The 24,376-nt window shown below is 55.2% G+C and overlaps 3 protein-coding genes across 3 annotated transcripts; 2 read left to right on the forward strand and 1 right to left on the reverse strand.

The window, feature by feature from the left end:
* Nucleotides 1-7,413: 7,413 nt before the first annotated feature.
* Nucleotides 7,414-8,322, forward strand: BDP81DRAFT_412880 (uncharacterized protein). Its single transcript, XM_060589248.1, has one exon. The coding sequence runs from the start codon at nucleotides 7,479-7,481 to the stop codon at nucleotides 8,040-8,042; it is 564 nt and encodes a 187-aa protein (XP_060451594.1). The 5' UTR covers nucleotides 7,414-7,478; the 3' UTR covers nucleotides 8,043-8,322.
* Nucleotides 8,323-13,971: 5,649 nt separating this feature from the next.
* BDP81DRAFT_305729 (fungal-specific transcription factor domain-containing protein) lies at nucleotides 13,972-16,637 on the forward strand (the record flags this gene model as incomplete). Its single annotated transcript, XM_060583199.1, has 2 exons — nucleotides 13,972-14,884; nucleotides 14,947-16,637. 2 exons carry the CDS (start codon nucleotides 13,972-13,974, stop codon nucleotides 16,635-16,637), a joined length of 2,604 nt encoding a protein of 867 aa, XP_060451595.1.
* A 4,084-nt stretch (nucleotides 16,638-20,721) lies between these two features.
* BDP81DRAFT_412891 (uncharacterized protein) lies at nucleotides 20,722-21,533 on the reverse strand. The gene has a single exon (XM_060589249.1). It carries the CDS (start codon nucleotides 21,462-21,464, stop codon nucleotides 21,162-21,164), a length of 303 nt encoding a protein of 100 aa, XP_060451596.1. The 5' UTR covers nucleotides 21,465-21,533; the 3' UTR covers nucleotides 20,722-21,161.
* Nucleotides 21,534-24,376: the final 2,843 nt, after the last annotated feature.

A 24,376-nucleotide genomic window follows, 5' to 3' on the forward strand; every position in this document is an offset into this window, starting at 1 on the left:
GATACTGAAAGTTGGAGACTTCACGTCGACATATGCCCGAAGCCTCCTCGCTCTTGATGACCTCAACACGTAAAGTCACTCACAGACCTCCCGCAACGTCAGATGCCCATGTCCATTAATGAGAGACGAGCGTGGCATACAATCACATTTTAGGGTATGATCGAGAGTCTTATGAGGCATGATACTATGGAACAAGAAGTAAATCACGATCCAATAAACAGGCTTAGCCGAGCTCCAACTCATTCGCTTCCCGAATCATGATCCATGGAGTTGACAATGGAGACAGGATAGTAACCTAAGACAGAGCAAATCACAAGAAACTAGTCTGTCTTGGTACTTGCAGAGTTTAGTACTTCAAACACCAACAACTAAAGGCCTCCATTTTGACTGCAAACCTCAGACTACGTGATACTTCAAGCTGTATAAATAGAGGAACTACATCAAAAGCCGCGGCCATGACGATGCACAATGTCGTACAGATATCGACTTAGGGCTCAATGATAGTCACCGAGCGTGTACGGACAGTAATCATCCTGCCCAGATGGTCTGGAATCGACCTTCACCGCATAAATTTCTAGTTTGCTATAACTATCTTCAAAGACTACTTAGTCCCCGTTCACCCGCAAAACACGAGAACGCCGCCAGGACAACAGAAGCTTCCCCCTTCCGTTTCATCTCGATATCTCTCCTTTCCCAAGATCCAGAATATAGAAAGAGATATTCTGCCATGTGCCGCCACGCAAATGAAACCAGGAGCCCCCCACGGCGGCGACTCACCGTTACACAAGGCTCCATCACCCACTGCCTCCTCTCGTCCCACCGCAGACAAACAGTGGAAAAAGCCAAGATTTTCCCTCTCGTGGGCGTGCAGAGACAGAGACAGAGACAGAGAGTCGTGTAATCTGGCTTACGCCCCCTGGGTCGTGCGTGTTTTTCGCGGCATTGCACAATGCACAATGCGCCTCTTCACCCCCATCCTCGACTCCATAGTTATGGGACTTCATCGCGTGCCCAGTGCCCAATGCTTCTCGCTTGAAGAGCACACGCCCCCCCCCAAGTGCCGGAGACGATCAAGTAATAGAAACTAGGTTGGCCATGTCGTCTTTTTTTCCCTCTTGCCTTCTTCTTCTTCTTCTTGCCTGTCGTGTCACTGTAACGCCAGATTTGCCTCGGACCTATAGATGCAGAGGCAAGGCTCGGAGAAGGGGGGAGGCAACAATGAGGAAATGCCCAGAGAATGGCGCGAAGCGGGACGAAACGAACTTTTGACGAGCAGGGGGAGGAAGAGAAATGAGAGTGAAGTAAGGTAAAATAAGAAGAAGGAGTTGGCATTTGGATTAGTGCTGTATAACGCCATTCAAAGAGAGAATTGCGGAAGTTGCGAAATTTTCTCTTCACTCGTATTCTATCAATAATGACCAAGAGCAACACGAAAACACTGATTCCAGAGCCGCCGACTTGGCTTTCTCATGCATACCCGTACTATTGGACAACCTCTTTCCTCGACATGTACGGTAACATCAGCGGCACTTTCACCAAGAGCTTGGTCCACTCCGGCCGGTACTGCTGCTTGCTTGTTTTTTTAAATGGAATTCTTCATGCTTGTGAAAGTTGACAGTTGCAGCCAAGACATTTGAACCCACAGAGGTACAGTACCTAGTACCAAACATGCAATTGCCGCTTCACTTTGAGGTCCCTCTGGATCCATCCAACATCGGGACATGAACCAAAAACATAACAACAGCGAGACCTTAGGGAGCGGCGATCTTGCGTGCCATTGTGACGCACCCGGGCCCCGTTTGCGGGCCGGCAACGGCAACGGCAACGGGGAGAGGAGGGGCGAAAAGACCCTGGGGCCGGTGGACACACGGGGAGAGGGAGGGAGAGAGAGAGGGAGAGAGAGGCCCAGAATTTCTAATTCCATTTTGGACCTCGAAAGAAGGTGTGGCGATGGAGACGATTACCACTACCGCTACCCATAGATGGCAAAAAACATCGTCCGATGTCGCGGATCAGCGAATCGATTTTCCTCCTGGGGGAGGCGCACATCTCGAGGGGTGGAGGGGAGGGGGCACTCTGATATGAATGGGATGCCCACAGATGCGCAAAAGTCGTCCGCGTCAGAGACCGAGAATCTCTCACCATCTTCAGCGAAGCTTGGGTAGATCTCGAGAAAGTCACGCTTTGCTGTAGTCGCCGCCCAGAAGCCCAGAGGCGGGAAAGGGAAAAGGGTCCAGGGCCAGACCACCACCCCCTTCTTTACCAATTCATCTCATTGGGTCGAAGTAGGTAGAGCATCGCCGGGTAGGGTTGCATACATGGACCTTTCTTTCTAAATCTCTCTGGCAGTATCGACACATGGCTCAGCTCTTTTCGCAACAAGACGGAGAAGGGGAGAGAAAGAAGAGGAGAGAGAGACTGGAAAGTATACCCAAGCGAGAAAGAGAAACGTCCGAGGGGTTACAAAAGAACCTCATCACCTTTAGCCTGGCGTGACAGTTGACGCCCTCCGAATTTCGAAAACAGCCTCCTGACAGGAGCCTAGCAGGAAGACCCGGAAAAGGGTCCTGTGGGATGCTGCTGAGGGAGGTACCGTTCTCTGGCTGCGTAGACGAAAGGATAGCCCATAGCTTCAACAACAAGCAAGATGTCCACCACACCCGTGCGTACATGATGTGCGTCCCATTCCCCTCGCGCCGCACCCCTGTGCCGATGCGGGCCTGCGGCAGCCGGGCTGGGAACTTTTGTGGAAGCCAAGCGGGGGGTCGTGGCCGCACCACCACACTGCTCTCGAGCAAGAAGAACCACACCCCGCATGGTCCTGGTTCCTACTTCTTCATCGGATCCAAATCAGGCAAAGAGCTCGAGGACTTGGGGTGGGTGGGGGCAGCGAGGTTTAGTTAGGGAAAGAGGCTGGCCCGTCAGTATAGACTTCACACTCCAGGTTTCCTGTGACGACTGACGTACACGCTTGTTCACACGTACAACACACACCTACCTCGGGGATACTGCCACAGTCGACCTCTGGGCCCAGCCACGATCTTCATTTTCGAGGACGTGTGAAACGCCACATGATGGACCTGGCAAGGGGACCCGTGGTGTGAACGACAACGATGCTCGAAAGGCGAAAGGGCGAACGAGCATGAAGGGGATTGGAATCAAGGTCCCCCGTCCACTCCCGATGAGATCCTCCCCCCTCTAATCTTGAACGAAGCCGAGTCGGCAAAACCGCCAAGAAGAGGGACTCGAGATAGCGTGCCGGCTAGCCCTTTGACGTCGACATCGTCCATAGAAACGACCGTGAGGCTAACTCGTCCATGCTGGCGTTGTGAAGGGGGGAAGTTAAATGCGGGGAAAACAACGGTCAACGAACCCGCATCAAGGGCCTCGTCCGCAAAACCACGCCCCTTCCCCGGCCTCGCATTGATACATGCAAATCGCCCAACGGTCGAGATGCTTGAACGCAAAAAGCCGCCTCCGCTGATCTGGTCATACCGTCTCTGTGTATCTTGCGGAAGGAAGGGGTCGAAGAAGGGTCGTTGGCACGCGTGACATTGGCATTAGCAAATTCGAGGTTCATCTTTAGTCATGGCGTCCTGTCAACGACCTCTCTGTCGGTAATCGTGCAAGACTAGCTTGATGCTGGGGCAAGGGAAAGCAATGGCCGCGGAATGCCACCCCGATCCAGTTTGCGGGGAAAGAAAGTTGCACGAGACGAACAGAAGGGCACGCGACGAGCTTAACTTGCCTTAACCATTTGGCCCAGACCGATCTTCAGAGTCCCGCTTGGTGGGTGAACCCTTGAAAAGGAGAGAGACATATACAAATACAAAGACATGTGAGCGAGCGGCGGTAAGATGATCCTTCCTATGTGTCAGTACGTAAAAGTAGTGTGCAGTCAACTCAGCCCCGCCGGAGTAACTTGTCAGGCAGCCTCCTGATTTCAGAAGTAAAGCAATAGCCCTGACGATGTTTCCCCTGGGCCGAATTATCGAGAAGCTCGAACTAGCTTGATGTAAGCTCGAAAGGTTGCCGCGGCTCAGCAAACGTCGTTCTCTTTGCAAAGGAACCGATAGAGAGTACAGATAGACTAGGCATCAAACGACAGACGAGGCTGCGGCTGCGTAATCGTAATTGTGCCGTTCGTCGCTACGAGCGGGCCACTGCATCAGGACCGATTAGTATAGACTAAAAGAAAGGCCTGATGATTGCCACCAGCGGGATTGAATTGGACACCCGACATATCGGCCAGAGGAAGAGTCAGGCTACTCTTGCCTTCCGAACCCTCCACAACTTTCCTACCGATCGAGTCGCAAACACTGGAGGTCGAACGACGGTATTCTCTTTATGAAGTCTACTCCACCCCACGGTCTCTGATCGATATTATTGGAGGCGGTCGTTGGCGCTTGTCATTCGCTAGTCCCCGGGACCACGCTTGTCTCTGTTAAGATGATGATTGCAACGTTGCAGCGCCAATGAGATAGCGGCAAATCGTTCAAGGTCCGGGGCGTGAGGCGAGCCGATTCGACGAGATGTGATGAGCAGACACCGATGGGGGATGATCATGACATCTAGACACTGAGAGAGTGCAGAGAGAGTGCAAAGAGAGCGAGGAAGAAGGGGGATACGGGGATTGGCTTGAGCTTGCGGAATCCAGTTTGCCAGTACCTATCTTTTCCATGTTTCCTTCTTTTTTCGCAGCTGTACATAAAACATATCCACGCTTTGAAAGAGCCCCGAGGATAAGACCAGGGGGTAACCCGACATTGACCGGGGCCTCTGGACGCACCGGACATCGAAGCGACCTTGCCAAACAGCCGCCGTTGTCACTGCTGAAGCAAATTTCCGAGCTGGGATCGCGACAGGCGCTTTAGCTCATGCCAGAACCAGTCGGGTGGAAAAAGTCTGGCAAGATGTCGATGTTCAAGGAGAGAGAAAAGCAATTGGCGGCTCGATAGACAAGGATAAATATTGAGCAAGGGGGGGGTTCTTGAGCAAGAGCCAGCTGGCAGACCACCCATTTTCCCACAGCAGCGGCGGCGCGGGATGATGAACTGCTATGGGGCATGTCATCATCAAAAGGCCAGGCTCGCGCTGTTGTCGAAGGGGTACGATGACGTCCCAGGTGATCTTTCAAGACGGAACGGTTGAGTGATGCATGGCCGTCTGCACAATGATCTGATCAAGCTTCAGAGAAGGGTGATGTACTGTAGGTACGTGGTATCTGCGTGTTCATCCTGCACCGGACCTTTCATGGAGCCCTGGCAAGCGCGATAATGTCAGTCCTGATGGAAATGGAGAGAGAGAGAGAGAGAGAATGATCAGTCCCAGGCGGAGATGGTTTGGGGGTCACCCCTCTACTTACCTTCACCGGCCGGCCTAGCGTGGAATCGAGGGGCAGGTTCTAGGGTTTCGATGAAGTGGCGGTGGGCTCACTCTCACTTGAGAAACAGTGACAACAGCGTGCAGGTATAAAGTCCAGAGTCCATTGTCTAGACAGAGCGTCCAGACCCTGACCCTGCCACCCAGTAAGCGGCTTTGATTTGGGCACAAATCGTCAAACCGCCAGTGTCCAAAACCCACACCATGTTGCTCCGGTGCCATACGGAAGAGAAGTCTGCCCATGGCCGCCAACCTAGACGTCGTCCACAAAACCGGCATGATGTGTGTAGGTATGTCTCGGGAGATGGTGTTGGCGGTCGTAACAACCCGCAGCCAATCGCATTGTTCAAGCCTGATAGAGTTAAGCCGGCATCAGGGGTGTTGAAGGAGTGATGGTTGGGTAGAAGATGGCTATGTGTGAGGAACGGTCCTCTGTACGAACGAACGGCAGCGCCCACAACACTACCCTAATCGCTAGGTAGAGAGACGCAAACCAATCGTTGACCAAACAGATACGGGGACAAGCCACACGTCCCGAGACCGAAGATTGGGGGTGGGAGACACATTGAGCGAAAAGGAAGCAGATGACGGCAGCGAGCCGGGCTTGAACAGGATCCTTCCGTTCAACTGGTTATGGTTGGCTGCCTTTGGCCGGAGCAGTTCGCGCGTTGCGGTGAACGAACGGTTTAACGGTTGACGGATGACGGATGGCGGGAGGCGCACACTTGGAGACGGCAAAGTCGAATTTAACTCGCCGACGGGGGGATGAGCCGGTCACCACGCTAACGGCTGGCTTGAGGACTTTTTGCATCGAGTGAGGCTTAGACCACCCACCCCCCTGACTGTGAAATGGCGTTTGGAGAGAGCTTCTCTGCATGCTTCCTCGGTCCTTCTAGCGCTCCGAACTGCATCCCCCGCGCTAGGCGGAAAGTGTATCGCTGCTCTGTTCAGACTGTTCTTGATTAGGGTTGGTGCTATCGTACCTGCGACTACTGCCAGAGGATACTTCTCTGAGTGCAGCAGGAGAGGAAGCTGGCGAACGTTCTCTCGACGACGTCGCCATCTTGGGTGACATCAGGGAGAAGTCAAACCATGTGCGATGACCCTCTGCTCTCTGGATACGATATCAGAGATACGGAAGATGAAGTGGCCCAAGTTTGAACTGCCCTTCTAGGCATCCTCCGCGCTTCTGCTGCACCGTCTCGTCATCGGCGTGGGTTGGGGCCATGTAGCAATGACATGTCTCACGATGATTGTCGAATACACGTCAACCAGACTCCTGGACGCGCTTCTCCCGACATCCCGTCTCGCACAGCCCCAGCCTTGCGGTAGTTGAGCAAGCGGGAGTCAGAACGGCAATACTGAATCATGGGGGTGGTCCTTCTCATTGTCCTTTCCGAGAAGGAGACTTTGCCAACCTGCTCTTCTTGGAACTGGTTTGTGAAGCCAATACTGTGTGCACGGGCGCACCTTGAACTTTGAAGAGCTTGATACCCGTAGACTGAGACTCAGCTCTCAGGGGCGAGCCGCAGCAGGCATCGTCATGAATCGCGGGCTGCAGCTTCGCGGATGGTCGTGAATATGTCTTTCTTGGCTTGAATGATTTGTTGCTCCGGAAAGGCTTCTCTCGAGTCACTCAGGTTGCGTTGGGGGCTTCCTCTAGCCAGGTTTAAGCGTGGCTGAAGCCGTATTCTGCCAATTCTCCGGGTCCTGTAAACCACTCTGTGCCCAGATCAGATCAAGTTGGGCAAAAACCCTTTGTTTTACCCTTCGGGGCTCCCAGGGACAAGGGGCTATGGTATTCAAGGCCTAGAGTGCTGATCAATGTCGGTGGTCAGGGGTCGCAGGGACGCAGGAGGTGTCGGTCGGGTCCGAAGTGGGCTCTGAAGACAACCTCGGAGCGCGGATTGGACACTATCAAAATAGCAGAGATGGAGAAGGGAACGGCCGAGACTCGCAAATAGGGGAAAGCATGTGATGAATGGAGACGGCCGACGTTGAGCAACGAGCTGGGGCGACCTCCGGCGACCCCCGGCGAGCCCCACGATGGCGATCCCGTCGCTCTGCCGCACTCATGGCTGGCTGACGGGTTTCTGATGTTGGTTTCTCAATCTCTCAGGGCTGCGTTGATATTGATCCTTCAAGGGTTGTTGTTGACGAGGTTGGATTCCGACAGAGCGCGAACAGGCGCACCTGGCTCTCGCGGGCGAAGCGAGCTAAGGCTATGGGGGCGTGCGGTGTCAGTGCGGACGTTTGTCATCTGGACCAACGCAACGTCAGCCAGCATTAGTTGTTGGGTACTGGGTATCCAGGATCCTGAAGTGAAGCCCGGGGTGTCAGTATGGACGGACGTCCTTGGGACCGTGACAGTGGCGCTACTCCTGCAAGATTTGAGACACGAAGAACCAGCGAGCAGGTATCTGTACTTGGATAATTGGATCCCAGGCGCCCTTTGGCATGCTGTGATCAGGGAATCAGGCAGGCAAAAGCCAAGGCCGTCAGGTCCGGAAGAAGGGGAGTTGTGTCAACAAGCATCGGAGAGATCGATACATCCGCATCGTGTCGAGCTGGCAGGGCCTGGTGGAAGGGCAATAATACTAGGACGAACTATTGCTGCTGATTCTAGTCACACTACCACGAATGTGTGTTTGCGGTGCTGATGTCGCCTGATATCGGTAGGTTGTAGCTCAAGTGAGTTGAACGTGCAAAAATGTCATCAGCGGCGCAAGCGAGGTTGACGAGGGGAACGAGGGGAACATGGGACGGCGGCGATGGGTGAGGCCAAAGCAGCTAGGTGGACTTCTGCGTTGCGACGGTCGGGATGGCGGTTCAGAGACGTGCAGTAACCCATTACTAAGTGTGATGAGAAGTGTGGGTGGCAGGTACTGCTTGACCAAGGGCGCTAAACGATGTTGAGTTCGAGGTGAGGTGAGAAAGAGAGAGAGAGAGAGAGAGAGAGAGAGAGAGAGAGAGAGAGAGAGAGAGAGAGAGAGAGAGAGAGGAGGCTCGCATCCCCGGTGACTAGATGAGGTTCGAGAACGAGATCGGAATGTGAGGTTCTTTGCAAAGCTTCCAGAACTCTCGACGCCCGCTGCACCCCTACTCACTTCCCATCCCTTCCGCCTTTCTTTCCTATTGCCTAGAGTTACCGAAGGAAGCCGTCGGCCACCGAAGGATAAGAAAGGCAGAAGGCAGGTACTAACGATCACGGTGGAAAGGTATGGGTGAGCGAGCCTGTGATGGTGAGTGAGAGTGTGTGAGTGTGTGCCTGGAGAACGCCATCCTTTCGTCTGCAAGCCTCCTCCCCCCCCCCCTCATGCTCTCTTCTCTCCCCTTGGGCCTTCCCCCTTCTCGCAAGCACTTGCTTGCGCCTGACCTGCAAGTCACATTTGTTGAAAGTGGTTGGCCTCTTGAGCAGACTGGCCCGACGGCAGAAGGCGCGTCGAAGTCTGCATGGAAGGTCTAGCAAAAGCGCCGCCCGTTCTGTTGCACGGCGTAGAGGATGCGATGCCCTGCACCTATCCTGCAATGGCACACTCTGTTGCTCCTGGGCAGAGGCGCCACGGCGCAGCTAGTCCAGAAGGCAGCAAGCCCAACAAGCAAGCCAAGGCTTCCATGAAGCCATGGTCCATCGTAGCCTGTGCTTCTGTAGCATTCTAGAGAAAAAGGGCCCTGGCCGGAAGGACTGGGGTGGAAGTGAGGGTGATCCGGTGTGATGAGATGCTTCTTCCGAAGTGTTACGCTGGGGCAAGCTGTGTTGTGTTTTGCGTTGTTTTGCGTTGTGTTGCGAGGTGAGGTGAGGTGTATCAAGGAGAGAAGGGAAAGGTTCTTTGAAGTTCGAACAAGAACATTAGGCATCGGACATTAGACGTTGGACGTTTGATGGCAATCGCCAACACACCAAACACAAGTATGCCTACAAAGTTCCTATTAGCTAATGGGAAGGTAAAAGTTAGGATCTCTCTTCGGGTGCCGTTCCCTCGACTCTCGAGTACCGGTGTAGATTTCTCCAGTGCGGGCGGGAAAAGGACTCCTGCATCCCGCCCTCCCCCTCCCACCCCTCCCACCCCTTCCCCCTCTCCACATCTCGCAGACCTCGATCCAACCCAACCTATCTCACCCAACTCACCTCCCTCACCTTGCCTTGCGTCTAACACGCATCCAGCCAATCCGGCATGGGTTGCTCTCTCTAGTCTATTACTTTATGTGTATCTGTATGTAGGTACTCGATATGCTTCACCGCACAACGACGACAAGCCTTTTCATCACTTGACACTCGAGCCAGGCTTGAATTATCCAACGGCTACCGCGTTTAAGAGCCCGTGCCAACCACGACAGACTCGGAATATGGGTACGGATACATGTACGCTGCTCTCTTCAGGTGTCACAAACTGCACCCTTTCATCACCTGTTGCCACGATCCATCAACTAGTACTCCGTAGTGCCCCTCGCTCTCCAATGTTGGCTGAGTTACGGATACCAAGTACGGGATACTCCATACGCGCCTCCACCTTACAGTAGGCCGGAGTGAGCGCATCGGCAGACAGGGTTGCTGGGCTAAAGATAACAAAATCTCTTCGCTCGAAACAACCACCGATGATATTGGATATGGATTCAAAGTACGGATACACCAGACCCGTATGCCACGGATATTAGACACACGCGAACTGCATCGCCCACTCCACCGAATAAGACCCATCCATCACCACAACCACCCACCACCACCACAGCCATCACCTTGTCCAACATACCAAATCCGGCCACTGACAAGTCTCTGCCGCGGCACCTACTTGTCGCACTGGCACTCTATGGGCACGGGCGTCTTGCATCTGCTTGGAAACCAGGAACAGATGCTGGAACGGGAACAGGAACAGGAAATCTCCATCAAAAAGCTGGCCATGGATAATGGACCAGAATTGCTCCGTCGTGGGGCGCGGGGGTTCACCCGTCGTCCATGTCCGACGCTCTCTGACATGTCGCTTCACGCTTGACTCTAGCTGCCCTGTCCCGACTCCCACGCCCTCGCCCTCGCCCTCGCCCTCGCGCCGGCAACAAGTCACAAAGTCACCAAGTGGTCGGTGTTGAGCGGGTGGGTTCCAAGACGACCGATGAACCACCCCGTCATCATCCTGGTCAGCTCGGTTCGAGGGAATGCGTACCGAGGAACAAGGAACACGGGTGAGATCGAGTTACAAAACACCTTGCCGTTAGATACCTGCCACTTGCCGCGGGATTCCCCGTCAAGACTATGTACCGACAGCGGCGGCCGACAGAGGCTCACTTGTAGCTTTCGCCTTGGACTCAGGCGCCGCACGCCGCACGCCTCACCCGCTCACTCCATCTCATAACCCTCGCGCTCACTTCAGGTGCATAGATACCTACTCCGTCCGTATAGAGACAGACAGAGAGGAGACTGACGACCGAAAACAGACACAGTCCGGCAATAACGACAGTGACAAGCATCGCATCGTCATCTCCGTTGCTGTTTCTGTCACATGCAATCCGCTCTTTTGCTCACTTTGGGCTTCTACGTCTCGCTCTTCGTGGGCCTCAATAAACCTTTGCTCGACTTCTCTTGTCGCCGCAATCTTTCGAGAGTCATCATCTCAGACAAAGTCTCGACCCCATGCGCCTATCGGCTATTGACTGGGCCATCCAGTCATTTAACCTAAGCTAGCTACGCTACGTAGATAGCCCGTACGGGATTGCCCAGCTACCAAGACGCGGCTTCCATTGGCAGATGCTGCTCGGCCGTGTTATTGGTTGGGTTGATCGATGGAGCAGCAGCCGCCAGTTCGTCCAAACATTGAACCGTGAACCCACCTTCATCTTTTCTTGTTCTATGAATTGCAAAGAGCTGCCAGACCAACGCTACTCGGACCACTGAGATGGTGTAAAACGAAAGGGGCCTTGCTTGGTTTCACTTCACATTGCCGTATCGTACAGATACCGACCTCGTCCCTCGTTTCGCTCATCCAAGCTTCAAGTACCGTTCCAGCCTCACCCCCCGTCCGACGACAATTGTCCGCGTCGTTTTTTAGCTCGCGGCGCCTTGTTCCTTGCCCGCAGCAGGCCGAAAGTTAATTGCACACAGGCTTGTTGTTCTTCACAGACGCCTCTCAGTCTGTAGAGATTCTGGATGCAGAAGAAGCACGCAAGCTGGCTGGCTGGCTGGCTGGCTGGCTGGCTAGCTGGAGAACCCCCCCCCTCCCCCCCGGGCTGCCAATCACCCTGGCCACGGCCACCGTCTCCGCCCTCGCCGTTGTCGTTGTCCTTGCATGGACCGACCCTGTCCTGCCCTGCCCTGTAGCGCGGCAGATGCAGCAGCATTGCATCGCATCGAGTCGCTAGCAGGGGCTTTCACTCAGGGAGCAGCAGGGTGGGTTCATGGTGGGTTTGCAAAAGGACCTGAGCTAGGTTGAGGCTAGGCGCGAAGAGGAGCAGCTGGGAGCCGGCGAGCCAGTCTTTTGCTCTCGAGTGCAGACGTTCATTTTGGAGACTGACTGCGCAGTCGTCACTGACAGGCTGCAGAACGAAGATTGTCTCATCTGTCTGTCTCCGACTCTCCCCTTCTCTTGACCGGGTTTTTGAATGACAATTGGACTTTGTCAAGAGTCCGGGCTGATCTGAGACTGGCCAACGCTGTCAGAATCCTAGCAAATGGAAACTGCCAGAGACGCTCCCGCAATGATGCTATTTCCGATGGATCTACCGTCAGTGTCTCGTCTTGCCCGATCTACGGAGCACTCGTCTGTCAGACACGCCGGACAAGGCCAGGCGAAGGCGGGAAGCAAGTAGGGGCTGGTTCGCGGGCTGGTTATGGGAACTGTTATGTTCAGGGACCGATGAATACGAGTTGTTGGGGCCGAATACCTCATGGCAGGGATCTCAAGCGCCGCCAAAAGGGAACATGTCGTCTCTCGTCCCTCGTTTGCTTGCCTTGACTTGTGGGTGCATTGATCATTATCCGTCTCGTCTCATCACTTTCAACTTCTCCCTCCCCCCCCCCCCCCCCCGCAATCCTCTATCACGTCTTATCTTGCTGCCCTCCCGTGCTACAGGTTCTTTTGCGGCGACCGGGTTGGATCTCCGTTCATCGTATGTCACCAGCCATGGATTGAACTTTTTTTCTTTTCTTTTTTCTCTCTCTCTCTCTTCCTACCTCTCCTTCTCTCCGTTTATCCTATCTCAAGAGCGGAGAGCAGAGCGGATACCAACCATATTGATTGCATTCTGTCTTTGTCCAGTCGAGTATTGTGCGAATATGGCACTCAGCCCTTGCACGAGATGTATCCAAGATCGCGTCTGGTTATGCTGTTCTCTCCAACTAGGCACCGAATGTTAAGCTCTCGGTATCAGATCTTGGAGACAATGGTCTTCTTCTAGGCTCTTACTCCGCATTCAACTCTCTCTGTCTTCCCCAACATCGATAACTAACAAGATAGAACGCCCACCAAAGCCACCCGCACCGCACCGCACACACTCTGAAATTTGGGGGGTGATGGGTGAGGCATGCAACCCCTCCAAAGTCTGGACGACAAGGGGTCCCTGCCGCATCGTCCGGCCACATCTTGACCAGAGCAACCTAAAATCGCGGGCAAGCCAGCGAGAGGCAAGGTACCTACGGATCCAGCAGTAGCCACAGCCCACAGTCGAGGGCCCTGGACTCTTGTGCCTGCAATGAAATGGGGACTCCCTCTTTGCCTACACCAGGGATCCCCTGCTCTACAGACATCTGGCAACGGCTCCGCTGATCTGCTCATATTCATCCTCCCACTCTCGACTCTCACTCGCTCTGCCCTGCCCGCCGCTCCTCTCTAGCCTTGCCTCCCACTCTTCGTTGTGTCTCTCTCGAGCTCTTACCTCCCGCATCCACTAAGATCGAGAGAACGGCCAGGAACCCAGAGACGAGGCACACTCCCCGAACGCCGCTCTCTTCTCACACACCCAGACAACCCGGCTCATCTTCACGTAGGTTTCTCTCCATCGGTCCAAGTCGTCCGCCCCCGGTCTCTCTCACTCACTTTGTCTCTCTCTCTTACCGTGCTGCCTATGCTGGTGCTGTTGCTGTGCTCCTCCAAGCATCCTCTTGCACTCATTCTCTTTCCCCCCCCACCCCCATCGGTGCTCTCTCTCAAGTTGCCTCCTACCCCCCCGTCAACGCACATGATGTACGTTCAGACTGCCTGTGCAATACCCGCTTCTCTCCCCCGGACGAGTTGCTTGCTGAGACCCAGGATCCTCGCACGCCGCTTGTATATCTCTAGCCAATCTCTCATCCATGTAACCAATGGTTGCCAACCAGAACGCTCACCACGTCTCGATACATATATACACTCCTCGTCCCCGAGGCTTGCCACACTTGGATATATTGCTGTGCCTCTTGACTTATCCTCTCGCTTTCATCTTTTGCTCTCTTACCTCTGGCGGTATACCATCAATTCCTCCGTACCATTGCCGGACTGACTGCCTTACTGTTCGACACCGATATCATTCTTCCCCCTTCCTGACTGACAGTCGGTCTCGCAAACGTGCTATAAAACGCATTCCACAATTTCGTCCCATATCTCAACTTGCACACAAGCCAAGATGACCGCTCCCATAACTCAACAACAATCCGCGCAAGCCAAAGATGCTGCCGCTGCCGCCTCGGTCCGGAAAAGGAGAAGGCGCGCTCCCGCCGGTGGCGCTGCCGACGACTGCTTCACCTGCTCCAAGAGGAACATCAAGTGTGACCGCAGACGGCCCTACTGCTCACAATGCCTCGAGATCGGCAACGAGTGCTCAGGCTACAAGACTCAACTGACTTGGGGCGTTGGCGTTGCCAGCAGAGGCAAGTTGCGCGGTCTGTCTCTTCCCATAGCAAAGGCACCCCCCGTGGCCGGAGTTGCAAAGAAGTCACCCTCGCGTCCCCGCGCAAACTCCACGGCTACCAGTGCAGGCTGGGCCGATGCAGACGACATGTCTCGGAGGAGCCCGCGCAACGATGCCGGCTTCTCACCGGAGCACGTCGTTTCAACACCCACGACACCCTACCCTCACAGCTACGACATGCTCTCCATGTCACACCCCGAGCACACCTCATCGATGACTGCGGGACACTGGGGCGGTCTCCCGTACTCGAGTAGCATGCCGACGGATGGTCCCAACTACAGGAAGCTGGGTGCTCACTTGGGACCTCTTCCCATCTCGAGCGCGCTGTCTTCCTCACTCGAGTCTGCCAGCGATGGCGATTACATGTCCCCCATCAGCCATTCTTACTCTAGAGACGACATTCCCTTCCTCCACAGCCCCAACGTAATGTACGACGGCTACAGCACCCACGGCTCGCCGGTGCCCCAGAGTCCCATCTCAGCCATTCTTATTGAACAGAGAGCCGCCCCGACGTCGTGCCCGAGCCTCGTGTACGCCCCATCCGAACATAGCTCCAGTCTCACATCACACATGGACAACTTCGAAAGCCAGTTGAGTCAGAAACTGATGCGGGAGTGTGACACTTTGAGTAAGACGCCCTGTCCGGCTGCTCTGCTTTAGGATCAGACTCGCTGACGTGACGACTTTTAGGCGTGCCCGAGATGGATGCATATAGCACGAGCTGCAATTCCAACGGCCATGTTTGGACCTCGCCCCCTCCGGAGGAGATGTCACCGCGCCGTTCGGATCACCACGCTTCGGCTCAGTGGCCCACAATGTTCGAGCCGCAGGCCGTCCACGTCAACTCTGACCTTTTTGCAAAGATGCCCTTCTTCATGGACTACTACAAGAACATCATGTGCCCGGGCATGGTCTTCATGGACGGACCCAGCAACCCGTACAGAGAACACATTCTTCACCTGGCTTCAAGTAGTCAGAGCCTGCAGCATGCCATTTGCGCCCTGTCAGCCTGCAACCTGCGGATGAAGCGAAGACTCAGCTTGGGCCATGACACACGTGAACTTTCCGAGAAGCTCATGGCTGAGAAGTCTACTGCCGAGTCGATGGCGGACGCCCAGCCCGAGGACCAATCCCTCTCTGAGGAGTACCAGCACCGGAACCTGGCTGTCCACCTTCTCAACCAGCAGCTCAACGATCCGGCCAAGTCCAGCCATGACTCCGTTCTCGCCACGATCCTGCTTCTGTGCCACTACCGCATGGTAGAGTCGGGCATCGCCAAGTTCCACACTCAGTTCGCTGGCGTCAAGAAGATCCTCTCCATGCGGCGATCCCAGAACCTGGCGCCTTCCCGCGACTCTGCGTGGATGGAAGCCATCTTTACCTACTTCGACGCCATCTCGGCCAGCATCAATGACCGAGAGGCTCAGCTTAACTCTACATTCTATGGCGTCATGCCTGACGCCCAGCTTCTTCCCCCTGGCGCCGAGAACCTCGTCGGCTGTGACCGCGAGCTCTTCAAGACCATCAGCAAGCTGGGCAGACTCAACCTCCTCTCACAGCACCGCTCGGTCCAGAACCTCGTCACCAGCCCCATGGCGCGCGACATCCCTTCGCGCTCGCAGTCACCCCTCAGCTCGCCCCTGGGTCACTCTTTCAAGAGCAACATCAACGGCATGCACCACCACCACCACCACCACCAGCAACTCGGCGACATCTACAGCTTGCCGGGTCACCGTTTCGACGGCAACGGGTTCGGCTCTACTCTGGACGACGACGAGTTCGTCTCTTCGACGCTCTGCTCTTCGGCAACGTACGATGACAACCGCAACAACTTTTGGAGAGAGTGGAAAGAGGCCCGCGTCGCCCTCCAAAGCTGGGAGTTCGATTCGGCCCGCCTCCACGCCTCCCTCCCCTCCCCCGTGACCCCAGCCCAGGTTCGGGACTTGGGCTCCCTGTCCGAGGCCTTCCGCTACGCAGCCCTGCTGTACACGGAACGCCTTGCGTCGCCCAACGTCCCCTCGACGCACAGCAACTTCCAGAACCTGGTCTCGCAAGTGGTCTACTACGCCACGAGCCTGGAGGCCGGCAGCCAGGCGGAGAAGTTCCTCCTGTGGCCGCTCTTCGTCGCGGGCAGCGAGTGCGTCAACGAGCTCCAGCAGAACATTGTCCGGAGCAAGTGCCGCGACATCATGGCGCGCTCGGGCTACATGAACAACCTGGCCGCGCTCGACGTGCTGGAGAGGCTCTGGGCGGGCGAGTGGAAGGACAACGAGTCTCGGAGCCCGGCGGCCGTCAAGCTCGAGGCGATGCGTCGGGGCCCGTTCAACTGGACCAGGTGCATCGGGGGTCCCGGTGTCGAGGTGGAGTGGATCATGTTTTAAGGGTGTGGCTTTTTACTGCACTTTTACTGCAGCTCGCTTCGCCTTGCGGAGCTGTGTGATGGATCACCAGGAGTTTGCAGGGGAAGTGGAAAAGGGAACACCAAAAAAAAAAAAAGAGCGAGCAAGGGAACCCGGGAAGCACGACCACGAGTCACGCTCAAAAGCGAGAGAGAGAGAGAGAGAGAGACAGGAGGTGTCGGAGTGAGCGAGTGTGTTTTCTTTTTTCTCCTCGCTCCGGCTGGGTAAGCTGGGCTTGGAAGTCACGACTGATGAGATGTGAGGGTGGTGGTGGTGTGGTCTATCTGATCTGTAAACCTGTACAATAGCAAACTACGACGACTTTGTGGGCATACATACTTATGATGCGGCGTTAATGATGGGAATTGGGAGGCAAAATAGGGTTGTCTCTTGGACGTGTAAGTCTCAAGATTGGCTGATTGCATGAAATGGGGATGACTTGGGAAGTCTGGAGATAGCTTCCAGAATACAAACACCATGATAAGGCGAACACAGTTTCCATCACGCACACACACTTTGATCTTGCCAATATCCTATTCTTCGGGAGACTCTTGCAATTCCGTTTGCCTCTCACTGAAAAGGACTCTTTCCCAGCAAGTTCAAGTTGCCAGAGACAAGAGCACTCATAGAACGAGGCCGATGGCGTTGTGTGATGGCGTGCTCTATCACGATGGTACCTGCGTTGCGGTACCGAAACAACCGCCAGGCGGCGGCGCGACGGATCCTCCTCCCCCCCTCAACTCCCAAGTCAGGGTCCAGCTCCCAGTACCTATGCTTCTGTTTTACGGAGTACTTGACATCTTTTCCAGCGTCTCATTGCGTTGAGCTGTGTTGAAAGTAGGCGCAAGCTGAGTGGTGAGGGGAGGGGTGTGTGGTATGAGAGAGATGGGGGAGTGTACGAGAAGAAAGGGGGTGGGATGCGAATAGAAGAAGGGGGTGCGGAGGAGAGTAAGGTACCCAGGTATTTGCCCTCCCGCTCTGCCCCGGTCCAAGACTTGTACTCCATACGGCTTCAACCAAGCCCAGATCCACCACCTTGTCCTACTTGTAGGGGACCTGTCTCTGTCCAGTCGCAATCGCTCCAAGCGCCGTTTGGAGCGGGAGGCGCATGTGGGCGGCGCGATCCCATCACCCATGTGCCTGAGGACTAGAGCCAGGGGAGTTTGAACCGTGGACGCCACGACGTGAAGGGGATTGAAAACGCGGTATACTTTATCCGTGCCTCGGGTTTTTCTCCATGGTTTACTCACGGGAAAGTGGTTGATGGACTGCTTAATTGTGTTGACCCCGTCTGTGCGAAAATACTCGGATCGAAAGGAGCACGAGATGATGACATTGCAGCAATAGTTCGGATCGGAGGAGGCCGACGGTGATATGGAGAGAGAGAGATATCAAGAGAGGAGGAGACCGAAAAAGAAAGAAAGAAAGAAAGAGAAAGCAAAGTGCAGAGTCAGTCTGAATCGTTCCGGCCCCGTAACTCCCATCCTGTTACTGTATGCACTGCGGATATGGCATTCACGATCCTTGCCAGCTCGGTTACTCCAGACCGAGCCAAGCCAATTCAACGGGCTGGATTGCCGTCCGGTTTGTAGTATTTGATGTGCGGCACTAAAGGCACTTGGAAACTTGGGAGCTTCGATATGCTTGCTTGCCCCCAGCCAGCGAACCGCCGGACCTTGTTGAAGGGGTCCAAGGGAGAGGAGGGAGGAGGTCACCGTTGCAGGAACGAAGGGATGCCCACCACTCCCAAAACTCAAAGAGCTGCAAACTGCTTCCACTCGCATGCTGCGGAGAGCGGGTAGTTGAAGGACGATGACGGAGGAGGAGGAGGAAGAAGGATAGTGATGTAGGTGCAGTAGTTTCTCGCTCTGTACTTCGTAGACAGTGACAGCTACACAGACAGCCCCAAGAGGCAGAGAGGCAGAGGAGGGGGAACGGACGGATCAAGGGCATCGGGGGAAAAGCAGACTGGCTGGAGAATGAACCAGGACCAGGATTGAGAACGGACATGGGGACAAGGATCAGGGATTCTGCCAAAGGCCTGGGGAAGAAGCGTTGACGATTTGAATCCACCCGAGCCAAAAAAGTTCCCAAGGTGTGGGGGTGATAAGGGACGTTCGGGCCAAGAAATTCCGGCCGGGCTCATGACTGGCTGGAATTCACGACAGACTTGGACAAGAGGGAACGCGGGACTGGCCACGGGCGTTTGTGGTACCGCACACTCTCCGTCCTCTCTCTCCGATCTGGCGACGCATGGGTTTCTTCTCTGGCAGGGGGGTTCTTCCGTGGACAGGCACAGGGTATCCGTACAAGGAAAGGAGGCCTGGATTCATGGATTAGAAGAGAGGAGGAACATCCACAAGGCCCGACCAGGGGAGATGGCAAAGAGTGGAGAGAGCCCGAAGAGAGAGAGAGAGAGAGGGAATGCCCGGCCGGTCACTCACTCACTCACTCTATGGTTCACTGGTCCTGCCGTGGAGATTCGACCAGGGGAAGCTGACCGACACACAGAAAAGACTTGAGAGCGAAAGAGATGGACGACAACCCCAGCCGAGCCAGACACTGCGTAGGAAGAGGTGGCAGGGGAACTCGAGGCGGTGGCGACGGGGGAGAACCCCATTTACACTGCTCCCTTCTCGGTACTCACTGCACACAGCACAGGAACCTCAAGGCAAGAGAGTCAGAGAGTTCGGACGCAAGCTGCACCTTGCCTTGCGCGAAGATGGAGACAGAGTCGCAGAGTCAAAAGACACCTTAATCCATATTGACTACTCTGCCTGACCTGGCCTAAAGCATGCACTAACAAGCTTACTTTAAACCATGCCCGCGCCTGTCTGCTTCTGTCTGCTTCTGTCTGCTCGCCTATGTACACTACTCCGTACGGAGGAGCACTCGTCTAATAGAACGTACCGGGGGGTGTGTGACCTGCGAATATGCAGAGACCTTTTGCGAGAACCAAAAAGTAGACGAGAGGAGGGAGCTACTGCGTATCCGTACGGATACCTACTAGGCGGCCGCTGGCAACGACAAAAGGACACTGGGAAAGATAGCACGAGCCATCTGCTGGCGTCTCTAGAAACGACACGAGATAGATAGCGATTTAAATGTCGACTTTGATGTTGACCTTTGGGAATTAGTCGTACGTATACGGATAGTCGTTCATGACGGCGACTTGGCGAGGAAGTGAGATGACGGGACGCGTGGGGGTCTCTCACTCTCACTCTCACTCTCACCTTCACTCATGGTAGTGACAGTTCACCTTTTGCCCTCGACCTGAAGTAACCTGACTTGAGATGACCTCACCCCCAACCCAATCGTCATGAACAGCACTCTCGAGGCTCATCAGGTCTTTGATCATCTCTGAATCATCTGATGTTGTCGATTCATCTCAGATGGTTCTTGGTTCTAAAAGCCTTCGATGACCGACACCAATCTACTGCAGTAAAATCAGTCGGCATGGTATGCGTGATGCTATTCATTCACACACACAATGCCCTCTTGATCAAGTACCGCAATGACGCCATTTACCACCACCGGCGATCCGAACACCTGAAGAAATTCACTACCTGGCGGCGCATTTTCATCGTCGTCCCTCATCCACCATGCACACATTCTCGCGCCCGCATCGTGCCGTAACCCACCTTGGCTACCATTCTTCAACCGCGGTCAGCAAACAAGAAGAAAGCACGCAAAAAGCAATGGATCCACCATCGTGACTTTGTAAACTTTGTAACTTGTTTTCCATCTGCCGCCTGCTGACCCCTAGTCTAGCTGCCCGACTTCTGTACTCCAAGGAAGGGTGTGTAAGACAAGATAGCAAAGACAACACTGCAAAGTCGAGATCGGGGGAGGGGAAGGGCGTTTACACTACTAAATGCCAAGGCAACGCGAACCGAGGACCCTTCTTGCTTGGCGAAGGGGTGTGTGAGAGACTAGAGTGAGAGGAGAAGTGAGGCTCCATATGTCAAAGTTTTGTGATATCCATGTCCCGGCCCATCATTGCCTATCCATAACACTTACTTTATTATAATACTTGCCTCGGTTTGTGCCTTCTTTTGAACAAGACCTTTTCCCGGCAAGGGACAAGGGGCCCGGCCGGGGTGGGAGCTCTAATTCTTTTAGTGGCAATTCTGACCAATTCACAGCATTTCGCGATTCAGTATGAGTTTCTCGCATTTCATCTATTTCCACGAGTAATGAACGAGTCCAATATCCGGTCCAGCTTGACCGAAAACCCAATTTAAGCTAGCATTACACTTTCACTGCCCTCCTAGGGCCTCCGACGTATTCTTTATTTTCCTTTTGCCGCGCCCGAATCCCCGAGAATCACGCGACTTGCCCGAGATACTTTTCTGCCCGTTGTTCTAGAAACGGAGACCAGGATAGGCCTCATCGCGGCTAATTTTTCCCAATATCCAATTTCTGCGCCTCTCCATTCCATTCATCGTACGGAGTAACACCCTTTTCCTTGCTTTTCACCCTCGGCTTTCTTTGCCCTTCTTCCCTTCAACCGCGCCACTTGAACCGGCTCTGCCTCAACATGTCCAGCAAACCCGTAGGCAAGACCCCCTTGTCCACGACAACCAGGCTCCCGAACCGCGCGACCATGTCCTTGCCGTAGAGTCCGCACACCCACTGCTCGTAGCCGCTGAGCCCATACCAGCCCGCCGGCGTGGTCTTAAGCGCGGCCTCGACCTCGCCCCTGAGCTCGATCGCCTTGGTGGCCGGCGTGTGCCGCAGCCTGTCGAGAGCCCGGCTCAGCGCCGGCGACGTGCGCCTCCGGTGCCGCGAGAACTCCTCGTAGCTCATGAACGGCTGGTCCCGTAGGTCTCTGTAGTCGTCCGCGAGAAGCCACGGCGCGTGGTGTCGGGCCCCGGAGATGTCGAGGCTGCTGCCGCTGCCGCCGCCGCCGCCGCCGCCGCCGCCGGCCCCCTCGGTGTCCTCCTCGTAGGCCGCCTTCTTGAACCTGTACTCTGCCTCCTCCTCGGCCAGAAAGTCGTCCATGATGTCGTCCGGGTCTTCGATGACGTCGTCGCGGATCAGGTAGAGGTGTATAAAGGGGTTCTGGAGTCCCAGGCCGCCCAGGGAAACGGGGAAGTATAAGTAACCGTCAGGGATGTCCTCGACGCCGAACCGGTCGCCAATGAGCCGCTTCAGGTGCGCCCCGGCCCCGCCAGCGCCAAACAGCCTCTCCTGAATGCGGTGGAACGTCGCTAGCATGCTGTCCACGTGCTGCCGGGAGTAGCAGTTGGCGAGCTGGGCGCAGTTGGTCTTGAAGAAGCGAGCGCCGTAAATGTTCCACGCCTGGATCCAGTCAAAAATGCTGCTGCACGCCTCCAGCTGCAGCCGCAGCTCGTCAATGTGCACGTCAATCTTGTCCTGGTCCAGGAGGAAACGCCCAGACGTCGGATCGAGCTTGAGGAATCCCCACACGACATCGCCTGATGGCAGCCGACCCCGTGCCGTCGTCGTAGTACCCGTACCCGGCGGCCTGGGCTGTTGTTGCTGTTGTTGGTTCGGTGACGACGATACCGGGGGTGCGGCCGCGGCGACCCTGACGCTTCCCGTCTTGTCCCAGTTGATCTCCAGCCCTGTGAGGCTGACAAACTCGGTCATCGTCTCCCACGCCCGGGTGCAGGTCTCGAGACCGCCCCATAGCCACATGTCGTCGTGCAGCCGGTAGAGGCGGCAACCGTCGGCTCGTTGGTTGACGGCAACGTCCATGCAGAAGAGCATAGTCTCGGCAATGAAATCCGCCAGGGGTGTGCTTAGGGGCGTGCCTCTCCTTCGGATCTGGGCTGGCGCGTCCGATGGGTCGTCGCTGAAGCGTAAAGGGCACTCGAGCACCCGTCTAAAGAAGCCGGTCCACTCCTCGTCGACGCCGAAGAAGTCGAGCACGGCGAAGATGGACGAGTGCGGCACGCTGGGGCCGAACCACTTCAGGTCGGACCGGATGACCGTCACGTCGCTCCCGAGCCGCGTCTGCATGATGATCTCGGACTGCACGAGGTGCAAGAGGTTCTGCACGACGGCGACGTGCGACTTGCGGCTGTCACCCTTCTTCTCCTTCCCATCTGAGCCGTAGCCACCTCGCTCCTCCGCCAAGGTCTGCGGCAGCTGGTCTAGCAGGATCTCCGACTTGAAGTGCTGACGGAGCTTCTTCTCCACCGAAACGGGGCTCTCGATGCGTGGCCCCTTTTTCAGGAAGAATCGTTGACGGCGAACGTCTTCCTTGCTCATAGGCTTCGTTGCGTCTCTTTCGACGCCCGCGCTTTCGAGAAACGTGACGAGGATCGCGCGGATTTTGACGGCCCACAGCTTGCCGATATGGTGGATGAAGATGGCCTGCAGGAGATCGTCGTCGGGGTAGAATCGGTAGCGTCCGTTGAGTTGCCGTCGCACGTCGACCTCGGTCGCGCCGTCCCAGGCCCAATTCTGTCGGGTTTGCATCCGCATGTTCAGCACATCGGCGATCTCGCGCAAAACGACCTTGTTGTTGAGAAAGTCGTTGAGCGTCGTCCTCTTCTGATCTGTGAGAGTATCCGTCCGGAGGAGGCCGCGGATGGTGTTCATCAGGGAATCCTCGTCAAAGTGCGTCTTGTCGTCCCACGTGTCCTGAAACTTCTTGACGTTCGCTTTCAGTTCCAAGAATGCCCGGTGAATGTCCTTGGAGGGTGAGATGAAGAGGCTCTCGAGGTAGCTCTTGATGGCCCGGCCGTCCGTCTCTTTGGCATGGAAAACATAGCGCTCCCACGTCGCTCTCTGTTGGTGCATCTCCTCCCGGCCCACGGGGACGAACCCTGACTCTACTCCCTGGCCAGCAGCCTTCCCGGCGGAGATCCATTCGTTGACGAGTTTGCCGTAGAGTTCGGCATATCGATACTTTGCAGACTGGACGTCGAGTTCGTTGCGTACGCTGTTCTCATAGTCGTGGAGGAAGTCGTCGGAAACGCACGGATCGAATTCGGCTTGCTGGACGAAGCGTTTGAGATTGTCGATGGATAGTAGTGAGCCATCGTCCACGGATGCCATGGCAGGAAGCCTCTCGACCCGGTCAACTAAGAGCTTCGCCCTTTTCCGACTGTCCGTCTCATAGGCCGCATCGTCTAGCAGGGCTCGTTTTCCCGACTCATAGGAAGCCTTCTGCTTATCCAACTGGCTGAGCTTCACACTTGTGATGGTGTGAAGGGTCTGAGACAGGATATCGGAGGACGCCATCTTCAACGTGTGAATTTAATGGTAAAAAGAGTGAGGTCCAAATGGTGAAAGTGAGGAGTGGTGATGCTGAGTGAGTGAGCTAGGGAGGGTGAGAGACATTGGTCAAGTCCGCTTAAATAAGAACATCATTTCGAAGCTGCCTCATTGACTTTTGAGAAACGAAATGCATTGAGGCCAATTTCTCACGCCGAATACTTCTTCGGCGTGAGAGTCCTCAATAAGTCATCATGCCTCGGGTTCGATCCTTTGATGGGCATCTTGGCTATGGTCAGACACCACCGGACATGGTCAAGTGGAGATGGGAGGAAACTGAGGCCATTTTCCGGCGGCCTCAGTGGAAACCAATTTTGAGGAGAAACAATCGCCCTGTACAACATGCGGCAAAACGAATAAGATCCATTTCTACCAGATACTTTTCATTCCATTCTTACCGATACACGCTCTTCAAGGTCAAGTAGACGGCGCCCCATAGCACACTCGCGCTGGAAAGAAAGAATGATGAG

The sequence above is a fragment of the Colletotrichum phormii genome, assembly GCF_030913505.1.
Source record: "Colletotrichum phormii strain CBS 102054 chromosome Unknown BDP81scaffold_1, whole genome shotgun sequence".
Taxonomy (NCBI): domain Eukaryota; kingdom Fungi; phylum Ascomycota; class Sordariomycetes; order Glomerellales; family Glomerellaceae; genus Colletotrichum; species Colletotrichum phormii.

What these genes read in the sequence shown, in the direction of transcription:
- BDP81DRAFT_412880 (XM_060589248.1), top strand. Translation starts at nt 7,479, where the DNA reads ATGTTGGTTTCTCAATCTCTCAGGGCTGCGTTGATATTGATCCTTCAA.
- BDP81DRAFT_412891 (XM_060589249.1), bottom strand. Translation starts at nt 21,464, where the DNA reads ATGAGCTACGAGGAGTTCTCGCGGCACCGGAGGCGCACGTCGCCGGCG.